General features: G+C 40.5%; 1 protein-coding gene across 1 annotated transcript in view; it reads right to left on the reverse strand.

The window, feature by feature from the left end:
- map3k1 (mitogen-activated protein kinase kinase kinase 1, E3 ubiquitin protein ligase) overlaps positions 1-13,599 on the reverse strand; it is a 110,923-nt gene that overhangs the window by 37,371 nt on the left and 59,953 nt on the right. Inside the window, exons 4-8 of the mRNA XM_078218874.1 lie at positions 8,902-9,102; positions 6,450-6,566; positions 5,497-5,645; positions 1,363-1,484; positions 435-516 (exon numbers count right to left, since the gene is read on the reverse strand). Coding sequence (XP_078075000.1) covers positions 435-516; positions 1,363-1,484; positions 5,497-5,645; positions 6,450-6,566; positions 8,902-9,102 — 671 coding nt within the window. The remainder of the gene's footprint in view (positions 1-434; positions 517-1,362; positions 1,485-5,496; positions 5,646-6,449; positions 6,567-8,901; positions 9,103-13,599) is intronic.

Below are 13,599 nucleotides of genomic sequence, written 5' to 3' on the forward strand. Positions count from 1 at the left end.
AGAAGCGAAGAGCCACCGTGGTGGGGAATGGAGGTATAGAGGGCTGGGACATCCATGGTAAAGAGGCGGAAGTTTGGGCCAGGGAACTGGAAGTTGTTGATATGACATGGGGAATCAGAAGAATCGTGGATGTGGGTGGGAAGGGACTGGACAAGAGGAGAGAGGATGGAGTCAAGATTAGGAAGAAATGAGTTCAGTGAGGCAGAAACAGGCTGACACGATGGGCCTACCAGGACAGTCCTGTTTGTGGATTTTGGGAAGAAGGTAGAAGCGGGTGATCAGGGTTAGGAAACTATGAGGTTGGAAGCTGTGGAGGGAAGATCTCCACAAGAGATGAGGTCAGTGACAGTCCTAGAAACAATGGCATGATTTTCAGTGGTGGGATCATGGTCTGGGGGAGGTAGGTGGAGGAGGGCGTTGGTTAGTTTTCTTACCTGTGCAGTTCACGGGACTTCCATTTGGCTCTACAAAGAGGACAGATGAGTGTCTCTCGGTTTCTTCTGCATTCCTCAGCCCCTGGAATAAAGTCCAACATGACTAAATACATTACTGAAAATAACTGAAACATCAAGCTTCATTTTAAGTTGCAACAAACTCATTTTATTTTGTCTTTAATTTCTGGACCACCACCGTATCAATTTTTAAGGCACTGCTCAGGTGATATCTAGGTGATGACTCCTGATGCAAACAACATAATGAGGTATATAGCAAGCACATGAAATTTGTAGATCCGTACAGAGACTGTTAAACTATGAAAGCAACACAGTTACTTGGATCTCTGCTCGACTTTGCTCCAGGTACGTAGATTGGCAAGCCTGGTCTTTACTAATCCAGTTGCTATTTGGGAAGTGGCCATGATCATCATGCGTCATACTTGGGATAAGCACAGATCCCACACAAACAAAAACTGGTTTAGATGATTCTTGCATGATTTTCACTTCAGGAGCTTAGATTTCAGCTGAATAGAATTTTAAACTGTTTGTCAATAAACAGTTTGCAATGTGCAAGGATCTTCTAAATCAGTTACTATCTTTAGACCGGTGGCAGGTCAAAGACCAAAAGATGTAGACTAAAAACAAGCAACTAATGACAAAAATAAAGGAAGTAATCAAGTTTATTTCAAATGTATGGAGATTTGAATTTATTTTACACAACGAAAAATTGAGCATATCGAGCAAGTGAAATAAAAAGTTCCAGATAACCTTACCAACCATTGCTCCACAGATAAAATAGTACCAGTTCAAAAAACAAATGACTGTGTTACTTATTTACTAGTAAACCAAAGTAGTTCAGCATTGGACAAAAAGAACATGAAACATTACATCTTGTGATTACAATCAACGTAAAAGTGAACAAACTTACAGATTGACATGCAGTGATGGTGAAGTTTATTCCGACAGCCTTCTTCACACACAGTCAAGCTTTCCTCGTCAAGCATATCCAGTAGACAAATAGGACACATTTGTTCTTCTTCATCTTTCAAGCTAGAAAAACAAAAGCAATTTTGTGTTTATAACTTTGTGCAGTTCAGAAATGTCGCAAGAGTTTCCATGTGGGTAATTTAGATGCATAGCACAGAATCTCATGGGGCAAATATAAAAAGTCTAAAACAATGTTCCATTAACAGGCACAGTTCTCAATCTGCACATATTAAGATCTTGGAATTCCATTTTAGGAGTTATTCAATAATGAAGCAATCAAGGATACCATCAAATGCAAACATGTTAATAAGTACGGAAAGGAGTTGGTTTGGCTTCAAGAGCTTCGTTGTCAGGACTTGATGGCCATACGTAGCTCATGAGTTGAACACTGGTTATGCAAAAACAAAAATTACACCAGCAATCTAATCAAATACTATTAATTTGCATGAAATATCTTTGACTTGAGTCATTACTGCAAGTTGTCCAAATTGGGCCCTTCCCAAAGGAGTTTTTTTTATTGACTTTGAGGAAGTGTTGATTCCTGGGATGAAAGGATTGACCTACAAGAGGAGAGTAGAATAGACAAATATTCTCTGAAGTTTTGAAGAATGAGGGGGCACATTGTTGAAACAATTTTTGGTTCCACAGGATAGATGCAGAGAGAGACTGTCCCCTTTGGCTGGTAAGTCAAACTGAGGTCAATCTCAGGACAAGAGAATCAGTCATTTAGGACTGGGATGTGGCGAGATTTCTTCACTGAAAGTCTTGGGATTCTCAACCCGAGAGGTAACTAATGCTCAATCTGACTCAATCTTGAATGGAGATAGTTAAGATTTTTGGACACCAATGTATAAGGAGATAGGACTGGAGTGGAGTTGAGATACAATATTGCACAACAGAGCGCGAGGTCCCTATCACCTTCCACAGGTGCCAATGAACGTTACAGTTCTTTACTCTTTTTTCTAAAATAAAATATGATCAGTATTGAGCTGATGTGTAGGGAGGAGAGCGAGAAATAAAAGTATCTTATTACCACAAAATGTTTGACTTCTGTACTTTGCTTTGATTTTCAAGACTTTTGGCAGTTTTATTATGGCTCAGTTTTTTTGCTGACTAATCCATGTTTCTCCCAAAATGTTTTACCATTACAAAATTGCCACATTAGGAACAAGGACCCGAAGAGTGCAGCCAACCAGTCACAAATACTAATATCCCTCAATCACTCAAATCATTACATTGTTTTTCCCCACATTTAACGCTATTCGCCAATTGCCAGCTCACTCTCCCAACCCATCTAGATCCCTTTACATTTAGTACGCTGGTTCCCCAATGTGCAATTTTCCCTCCTTAAAGCATTGCTGCCTCACCGTGCCAGAGACCCGGGTTCAATTCCAGCTTCAGTTGACTTTGTGTGGAGCTTGCACGCTCTCCCCATGTCTGCGTAGGTTTCCTCCCATACTGCAAAGATGTGCAGGTTAGGTTGATTGGCCATGTTAAATTTCCCCTTGTCAGGGTGATTAGCAAGGTAAATGGGTTAGGGGGGATAGGGTCTGGGTGGGATTATTGTTGGTGCAGGCTTGATGGCCGGATGGCCTTCTTCTGTACTGTAGGGATTCTATGATAAATTTGGCAGCATGGAACAAAACTGTCCCAAGTTTGTCAATCTCAGCTACAAATTATTTATCTGCATTACAACATCATCAATGGCACTGATATGTGTCACACTACTGGTGAACTGAAATACAGATATATCCACAACCACTTGTTTCCTATAGTTTAATCAATACCTATTTTATCACTGAACTTTGGACTAATCGCTTATATGACACACAGTCAAAAGCTTTGCTGAAATCCATCACATCTACAGAATTTCCAATCAACAAAGTCAGTTTTCCTCGAGACAAGACACCTCTTCAATAAATACAAACCAATTTCCTCTTAAGATATCACTTTGATCCAGATATTCAACTCCTCCTCGATCTAGGGTCGGCAGCAGACATGCATAGTTAATTTTCTTCCCCTCATGCCTCATCCCCGTTCATAAAATTTTCACTCAGGTTATTTTTCATTCCTATGATGATCAAATTCTCTTCCACACAAAAGCCCATGCACCTTCCCAATTTGTCTTTCCTCCCTTTATATTCATCCAACTTACATGTTATATAGGAACATACAAATTAGGAGCAGGAGTAGACCGTTCAGCCCCTTGAGCCTGCTCCACCACTCAATGGGTGATCTCTGTGGCCTCAACCCCACTTTCCCACCTACCCGATAACCTTCAACTCCCTTGTTTGTCAAGAATCTACTTACTTCTGCTGTAAAAATGTTTAAAATGCCCTGTCTTCACTTCTCTCTGGGAAGTGAGTTCCAAAGATTTTTAACACTCAGAAAATGTTTCTTCTCATTTTGGTCTTAAACTGGAGACCTTTTATTTTTTTAAACTGTGTTTTATATTTCCAGTCGCTCCCACAAGGGGAAACATCCTTTCAGCATCCACCCTGTCTCCCCTCAATAAGATCACCTTCCAACCTTCTAAACTCCAATGGATATAAGCCCAGCCTGTCCAACCTTTCCTCAAGGTAGCTGCCCCCATTCAAGACATCAGTCGAAGGAAACTTCTAACCTACTGAAACAAATGCCTCATTAATAATGTAGATTTTATAGATGCCAAAAACCATGATCTTCAAGACATGGTCTTCCAGGAACAAAATCAACAGACAAGTTCAGGGGACAGGCTAAATGAGAATCTGGTTAAAAGAGGTTGGTCTCTCCTCCTCCCCACCCAAAGGTTCCCTTGTGATCAGATCACAAGTAAAATTTGCAGCATAGACACAAGCAAATCAGTCCAACAGATCTATGCTAGTATTTATCCTCCAAAATGTGTTGCCTCTTACCCTGGTATATTTTTATCCTTACTCCCTCATGTACTTATCTAGCTTCCCCTTAATTGCATCCATGCTACTTGTCTCAATTCCTCATACAACAACATATTTCACGGTAGCACAGTGGTTAGCACTGCTGCTTCACAGCTCCAGGGTCCCGGGTTCGATTCCTGGCTCGGGTCACTGTCTGTGTGGAGTTTGTACATTCTCCTCGTGTCTGCGTGGGTTTCCTCCGGGTGCTCCGGTTTCCTCCCACAGTCCAAAGATGTGCGGGTTAGGTTGATTGGCCAGGTTAAAAATTGCCCCTTAGAGTACTGGGATGCGTAGATTAGAGGGATTGGCAGGTAAATATGTGGGGGTAGGGCCTGGGTGGGATTGTGGTCGGTGCAGACTCGATGGGCCGAATGGCCTCCTTCTGCACTGTAGGGTTTCTATGATTTCTATGATATGCCCACAATTCTGGAGTAAAGAAACTTCTCCCAAATTCTTACCAAACCAAAGCTCTTCAGAGTTTTAAAAGCCTCCATCAGATTGATTAAGAATAGGGATGATGGAAGCAAAGACAAAGAGACTGAAGAGGCATAGCATGTGCACAGGGATTAGATTTCATGAGCTAAACTTCATTCTCTTTCTCCTCAGATGATGGGGCATATTTGGAGTGTTTCTCAGGGATTGAGTGTTTCTGTTTTTATTTGAAAATCAACTAATGGCAAGATGAGGTGCTCTGGAATCTTGTTCCACTTTTCATGCAATCCAACATCCAAAGAGCAACCAGCATTGGCTTCAATTCTGGCAAAATCTATCCATTGTACCTCCCAAATTTATTCAGTATCTCACATTAATCAGATGATACTTGCCTGTGTCAAATACCCCCCACCCCTCCCAGTAATTAACCTTCTACCACATCACAGATTCACTGAAGGATACAGGTGCCAATACAAAGTAATGTGTGCAACTCTATTTGCCACTAAATAAACCCTGCCATGATTCCTACATTACCATAAAAATTGTTCATTCAAGAGTACTTAATTGACTAAACTGCTTTGGAATATCCTGAGATTGTGAAAGATGCTATAAATGCAACTTCTTTCTTTCTGAAAGACTAATTCGTTTCGAGTTTCCTGGATCTGTCTGCCACTTCACCAATTCACAGTTCTCTTTTTAAGCATGGCTAATAATTATAAAATACCTACCTATGTTCTGTACTGGATGTAGAGGTACTGGATGAAGCAGATGTGTGCGAGTTAGACATGCGGGAAACAAATTTTTGGATGGTGTTGCGTGATGGAGCTTTGATACGTGAACTGCGTCTGCTATGGTATTTCTGAAAGAGACTCTCCACCTTTTGAAGAAAAAAATCAAAATTAATTCCTAATTTCCAAAAGCATGTAACCCATCAACTGCCGCATTTGCTCTAACTCCTCTGCAAGAGCATCTGAAAAAGCTTCCCTGCATCATGAGCAGAGGTTGCACCCACAGTCAGTCAATAGGACTCTTCACCAGATCCAGCCCATTTACTTCTGTTCTCATTCCTCCTGCCTCCACTCAGAATCATTTGCCTTTATCTCCCACCCCACAAGTCTCTATTCACCATAGCACATTCCACCAAATCAACATGAACCCAAGAGAAAATGCATCTTCTTCTCCAGGATATTGTCTGCACTTTAGTATCATTCCTATCGCTAATTCACTTCTCTTTAGGTCCAAAAACTACTTTTATTTGACACTTGCATTTATTTCTGCTTATGGTGCAACCAACTCGAGGACAGTGATGCAGTTAGTTTAGTCTACTCTCTCAGGTGAATGCAAAAGATCCCAGAACACTATTTTGTTTTCCCCGTGCCCTGGTCAAAATTTATCCCTCAACCATCATTACTAAAAACAGATTATCCAATCATTTACTTCATTACACACAATAAGGTCTTGAAATAGCAAGTTTGTTGCTATGCTCCCTACAATACAAGTTATTACCCTTCATAAGTACCAAACTGAATGGAAGGTACTTCACTGAATGTAAATTACTTTGGGACATGGAAAGTGCCATAAAAATGCAAGTTCTTTTCTTTCATTTAAGCACATTTTAAAGGTTACAAATTCACAACAACCCCTCCAAAGGGTTAGTAATCAGTTTTCTTATTTGTCTTACCTCAAAGTTTTTCAATGTCTTTCGCCACAGCAATGAATCAGAAGGCTCTAACTGGAAGACTCGTAGCATAACAAACAGAACATGAATGCAGAATGTTCCACGTCCACAACTGCAGGTCTATAAAAGATTGTCATTATAACCTTATATAAATCAAAGTTGCCTAATAGCAGAACACAATTTTTCCAGTAAATAGATTTTGAATATATTTGAAAACAGTAGTAAAGGTTACCAGTGATAGTAGCAACCTATCTATATTGTTACAATAATACAATGTTTGTAAGATTGTATGTTTTGGGGACAAGGGTAGCAGGTAGGGCTTTCAAATGTTTAGTTGCACTTCAGCCTACACTCAGTGGGAGGGGTAAGCAAGAATTTTATGGGTTGATTCCGGAGCCCGATTGTAGTGGATATTCATAGGGTCCAGCAATGGACATGGGAAGAGGGTGGTCGTCATTCTGGCTGCCTGCCTCTCTCTGTCATGTCAGGTTGGTCCTGGAAAGGAAGGATGCCAATACACCAAAGGCATTCCATGACTGATGCGCATCACAGGAAAGAGAGCATCTAATAAACGAGACAACACGATGATTCAGTTTTACAAGTTTCATTCTTTGTCAGGTTGAAATTGGAGCCACATATTTCAATTTTTTGAACAGGTAGTTCTCCTCAAAACAGAGGCATCTGTTCATTTGGTTCAATTAAAAACAACCAAACTGTGCTGCCTGATTTAAACTCCACATTTAACCAACAGGGCAATGATCTCAGAGAGGGTTAATCCTAATCCTCTAACAGGGCAATCATGTTTTCAATTCACTCTTGGCCATTGCATTAACACACAGTATAGACTCAGAATTCTTTATTTTTTGGCAAAATCAAGAAATCATAATGCAGGAGCCAGAGGCATTTCACATATTTTGAAAAACAAGTTTTGTATGGATCAGGGGTTCTCAACTGGAGGTCTGAAAGAAGGTTAAGTAGTGAGCCAAAAAGAACCAGAGACCATGCAGGGTTTGGTACATCTGTCCCTCTAATTAATTTGTACATTGCACTTTAGCTTCTAACTATTTGGTTTAACTATCAACCAGTAACTGAGCTTCACCGCTAAGAGGCACAAGGTGGCTCGAGTGCAACAGGTCACTGCATACCACACACAACCCTCAATCTGGTACCAACACCAGGAACAAATAAAACAAAAATAAATACAGGTTTAACAAAGACCAATATTTATACAGAGAAAAATACTTGTGCTACTGGGTAGTTTGTGGAACTTTGATAACACGAGAGGGACTTTCAGAAGCAAGAAGGTTGAAACCCTTTGGCGTAGATGATGCAAATGGTTACCGAATATTATATGGATTTCAGGAGTTTGAGAGAAAGAAATGGAATAGGAGACAGCACTGTGCAAACATCGTTTCTCTATTTAGCAGTAACACTTAACTGTATATGATAAATGTAAATACAACAGCTTCTGGATAGATTGTATTTTGTCTGTATTAAATGCACAGGTCTTGAAGCAGAGACATAATTGGGATTCTGTGCTCCATTTTAACTTGAAACATGCCAGGAAACAGCAGGGTATTCAGGCAAATGAATCCTCACCACTCATTAGCCTGCATACACTTCTTGTTCTCTCACTACTACAGTTTTGTTAGCAAGCATTTGGAAAGAAAAATATAGACACTAGGAATCAAAATGACAATATCCATGAATTTAGAATGACAGGTTTGTTACTGAAGCCCAGCTTTTGTGTGTGTACAACCTTCCTTTGCACTCATATGGATACCTGAGTCTATAATGTGTGTTTGCTGCTCAACAACCAATTTAAGAGCAGTGATATCCTTCCTATGGCACCATATTAGGCACCAGCCCCAAATCCACCATTTTGAGTTTTACCTCATTACATACGTAATTAGCATGCGAGGAGAAAATAGCAGCATTTTTAAAGAGCCATATTTATTAGGCTAGATAAACTTGGCCGAATAGAAATTCCCCTATTTGACCAAACAAAACGTACATTTTGCTGTCATTAGGTTAAAGACTGCCAAGAGGAAAACTTTGAGGGTGGAGAAAGGGAAGTCCAATTATAGGATAAAATAATTCCGTAAAATGTTTCAAAAAGGTAAATAAAATGAACATGATATTTGCAGTAAAAGAACAGCCCATACTATGTGCACAAGAACTGCATCACTTGCTAGAATCCTTGCAGTACAATTTTCTCTTTGTACGCCGATACATTTGTCAATTACCATTCATGATGTATTGCTTTTGCCATCCAGTTATCTGCTAGAATCTTTGCTGGATAAAAAAAATCTTTGCACAAGACATCAAAACTACAAAGTTTCTATAATAAAATTAACAAAGTTAACATCCTGCGTTTTGTCTTACACATTACTTCCCTTAAAAGAAAACCAAGATGGTATTAACATAGAACATTAGACATTATCATGCAACTCACCTGAGGACCAATAAACACCCTGTACTTGTTATCAGGAACATCTCCTCCAATAAGGAAGGAGTTTGGACCTATTTGTTGTAGCAAGTACAGTCGGGCTCGCATTACTTTGTTGACTCTGCGGTTAGTTTCCTCGGGACTGTAAGGTGAGAAGCCATCTGGTGAAGGAGCTCTCCTTGGAGGAGTCACACGTCCACTCTGAAACTACAAAATAATGACATTATCAATCTTCTTGCACAGATTCATCAACCGAGCTAAATTGGATTTCCACTTTATTTCTAAAAAATAGACTCCCTTCCGTTCATAAACTCAACAACAGCAAATGCTCTGACTGCACAGACCCAACAAATCAGTTATACACAGCATGTTTAGCATTCCAATATAACACGGCTTGAATCACATTCAACTAATGAGCTTGAAGACAGAACAAGATCTTTACCCACAACTAGACAGTACACAATTTAATAGTAAATTTTAACTTTTTTTGGCATGGGGAGTGAAAGATGACAGTTACATCTATGAAAATTAATGTTAGAGGATAACTTTCCAGCAGCACTATTTATAAATAGAGTGTTGTTAAAAATAGACACTGAAAATATTTGGCACTGATGTGAGCCAGAAGTGAACCATTTTTGGACAGCTGGCTTTCAGTAGTCCAACATCAGGCAAATATGGCCAGATGCTGGAAAGAGTTCTATTACTTGTTCTAAACTCAAATGACTACAATCTTTTATAGCATAAGCATGAATTCTATCAATTTTCTACAAATATAGTTCTCTAACAAAGGAAAGCAACTCATCTTTACATAGTGCATTTTATATCCAGAGGACATCTCAAAGCACTTCATAGCCAATTCCTTCTGAAGCAAAGTTATTGTTGAATAGGCAAGCATAGCTGCCTATTTGCAAAAATAAGACCCAAAATCAAATCAGTGACTAGTCTTTTTTAAAAAAGGTGAATGATGCTTAAAACGTTGGTCACAATTCCAGACTTGCCCACATTTTCAAATTTTGTCCACGGGACCTTAATGGAAAACTAAGTATAAAATCCATGCATGCGATAGGGCAAAAATATAGATCCAGTCTCAGTTTCCCACCCTTCGATCCCCGATTTTAACCACATGGGGACAGAGTGGTCACTGGGCTATTCATGCATAGGGCTGCCCCAAGAGCATTAGCAGAGGTCTGAAATCCTTTAATCCCAAGTGGACCAGAAATCATGGAAATTTAAACTAAAACGTTGCTTATGTAATGGACAAACCAGTGCTGGTTAAAATGCATTCAACACGAATCATCTAGTTAAGCTATTTTCAATTATTTTGCATGTATTCCACCAATAGCTGCCACTTCACAAAATTGCTTCATACTGGGTAATTCTTAATGCATTAGGTTTTACCATGGAAACTACTCAAAATAACTTACTCCATTTGAATTAACCCTCTTCATTCCAGGAAGAGATATAGAGTACCATCCCAACTTATACATTCTTTAGTTGCAATATGCTTACATGAATAAACTGGATTCTTAAATTTCCAGTTATCAGTTTAAAGGCAATGTTACACAATGTCTTGTGTTTGTATATTGTGATAGAACTGAGAGGTTCTAATTAGAAAAGACTGAACAGGTTAGCACTGTTCTCAAGAAGAGAGAAAGCTAAAGGGCAAGCTAATGAAGGGAGTCCAAAACTAGGGGTCAAAAATCTATAATCATGAATAAATCCAAGGAGGAATTCAGGCGAAACCGATTGGTTATAGAATGGTGCTTGCTGCTGCTACCACATGGAATAATTGAGGCAATTAGCTTCTTCTTAAATGCCTCAATGCTAAGTGCATGAGGGAGAAAGGAATAGATAAGTATTTTGATATGAGTTAAATGAATTAGGGCAGTAGATAAAAGCAAATTACTGCAGATGCTGGAATCTGAAACCAAAAGAGAAAATGCTGGAAAATCTCAGCAGGTCTGGCAGCATCTGTAAGGAGAGAAAAGCGATGACGTTGAGTCCAGATGACTCTTTGTCAAAGCTAAAAGGCATAGAAAGTGGGAGATATTTATATGACAGGGTGAGGGAATGAAAGATGAGTCATAGCTACAGAAACCAGGGGAAAAGGCTGCTAATGGCTGCCTCCACAGAGAGAATAAAGGGTGTGAATGACCAAACAGCAGAGAAGCTAAAATCAGAGGATAAGCTGTGACAGATGACGATGTTGGGGGGAGAGCTAAAATTTAGAAAAGGGGAAGCAAAGGGGGAGAAAAGGGGGAAGAGCGGGGGAGGGAAGAAAAATGAAAGACAATAAAGAAATTAAAGGTAGAGAACAGTAAAAAAATTAAATAAAGTGAAAACAGAGGGGTTGAGCTAATCATCTGAAGTTGTTGAATTTGATGTTGAGACCGGAAGGCTGTAAAGTGCCAGCCAGAAGATGAGATGCTGTTCCTCCAGTTTGCATTGCAGCTGGCCAAGGACAGACATGTGGGCATGGGAGCAGGGTCGTGTTAAAATGGCAAGCAACCGGAAAGTCAGGGTCCTGATTGCGCACAGACCGAAGGTGCTCAGCAAAGCGATTACCCAGTCTACGCTTGGTCTCTCCAATATAGAGACGACCACATTGGGAGCAGTGAATGCAATACATCAAATTGAAAGAGGTGCAAGTAAAACGCTGCTTAACCTGGAATGTATGTCTTGGACTTTGGATAGTAAGCATAGAAGAGGTAACGGTCAGGTGTTACACCTTCTGCGATTGCATGGGAAGGTGCCATGAATGACAGGAGAGGTGTTGGGTATAGTGGAGGAGTGGACTGAGTTATCCCGGAGGGAACGGTCTCTGCGGAATGCTCACAGAGAGAGTGAAGGGAAGTAGGGCAGTAGGCAGCCCTTAGAGCCTAAACAGCTGCAAAGATCAGTTGGGCCAAGTGGCTGCATATTCTATACAACTTGTACAGTTATAACTATAATTTCAGTTTTACAAGGTGGCAGTGTTAGCATTATAATCACAACACCAGCACATGTAAGGAAAGAGAAGAAGAATCTGGTGAACTGGTGCGACGACAATAATCTCTCCCTCAATGGTCAACAAAATGAAGGAGATAGTCATCAATTTCAGGAAGTGTAAAGGGGAACATGCCCTTGTCTACATCAATGGGGACAAAGTAGAAATGGTCGAGAGCTTCAAGTTTTAAATATCCAGATCACCATCAACCTGTCCTGGTCCCTCCATGCAGACGCTATAGTTAAGAAAGCCCCACCAATGCCTCTACTTTCTCAGAAAACTAAGGAAATTTGGCATGTCCGCTATAACTCTCACCAACTTCTACAGATACACCAGAGAGAGCATTCTTTCTGGTTGTATCACAGCTTGGTATGGCTCCTGCTCTGTCCAAGATCGCAATAAACTAGAAAGTGAACAAAGCCCAGTCCATCATTCAAACCAGCCTCCCATCCATTGACACTTCTCACTGCCTCGGAAAAGCAGCCAGCATAATAAAGGACTCCATGCACTCTGGACATACTCTCTTCCACTGGGAAAAAGACAACTCTGAGGACACTTACCAACAGACTCAAAAACAGCTTCTTGTTTGCTGCCATCAGTCTTTTGAATGGACCTACCTCTCATTAAGTTGATCTTTCTCTACACCCTAGCTATGACTGTAACACTACATTCTGCACTCTCCTTTCCTTATCTATGAACGGTATGCTTTGTCTATATAGTGCGCAAGAAACAATATTTTTCAATGTATACTAATACATGAGACAATAATAAATCAAATCAAATGTATTGAACAGCTCTGGAAAATTTCATTAATAAGCCAGGGGCTATAGAAGAAGGCATATGGCATGAAGAAGGCATATGGCATGCTTGCCTTTATAGGACGGGGCATAGAGTATAAAAGTTGGGGTCTGATGTTGCAGATGTATAGAACGTTGGTTCGGCCGCATTTGGAATACTGCGTCCAGTTCTGGTCGCCACACTACCAGAAGGACGTGGAGGCTTTGGAGAGAGTACAGAGGAGGTTTACCAGGATGTTGCCTGGTATGGAAGGGCTTAGTTATGAGGAGAGATTGGGTAAACTGGGGTTGTTCTCCCTGGAAAGACAGAGGATGAGGGGAGACTTAATAGAGGTGTATAAAATTATGAAAGGCATAGATAGGGTGAACGGTGGGAAGCTTTTCCCCGGGTCGGTGGTGACGTTCACGAGGGGTCATAGGTTCAAGGTGAAGGGGGGGAGGTTTAACACAGATATCAGAGGACATATTTTACACAGAGGCTGGTGGGGGCCTGGAATACGCTGCCGGGCAAGGTGGTGGAGGCGGACACACTGGGAACGTTTAAGATTTATCTAGATAGCCATATGAACGGAGTGGGAATGGAGGGATACAAAAGAATGGTCTAGTTTGGACCAGGGAGTGACACGGGCTTGGTGGGCCGAAGGGCCTGTTCCTGTGCTGTATTGTTCTTGTTCTTGTTCTATTATTATTTTCCACCACAGCTGGGGAGTTGCAACCTAACAATATTCCATCTTCCAACTAGGAGTTTAACTGTCATTTTAACCAAACTTTGGGATAAAGGAGTTAGTATGCCATAGTCCAGAAAAGATGATAATTTTATTAAGTCCTGAGTTAACTTCAAACATCATTGATGAATTATTTGAACAACGATCAAAAGGTGGCCTATTCAGCAAGCAAAAGGTGAGCTCAAACTTTGTATTG

Source organism: Mustelus asterias, chromosome 1, assembly GCF_964213995.1.
Source record: "Mustelus asterias chromosome 1, sMusAst1.hap1.1, whole genome shotgun sequence".
Lineage (NCBI taxonomy): Eukaryota > Metazoa > Chordata > Chondrichthyes > Carcharhiniformes > Triakidae > Mustelus > Mustelus asterias.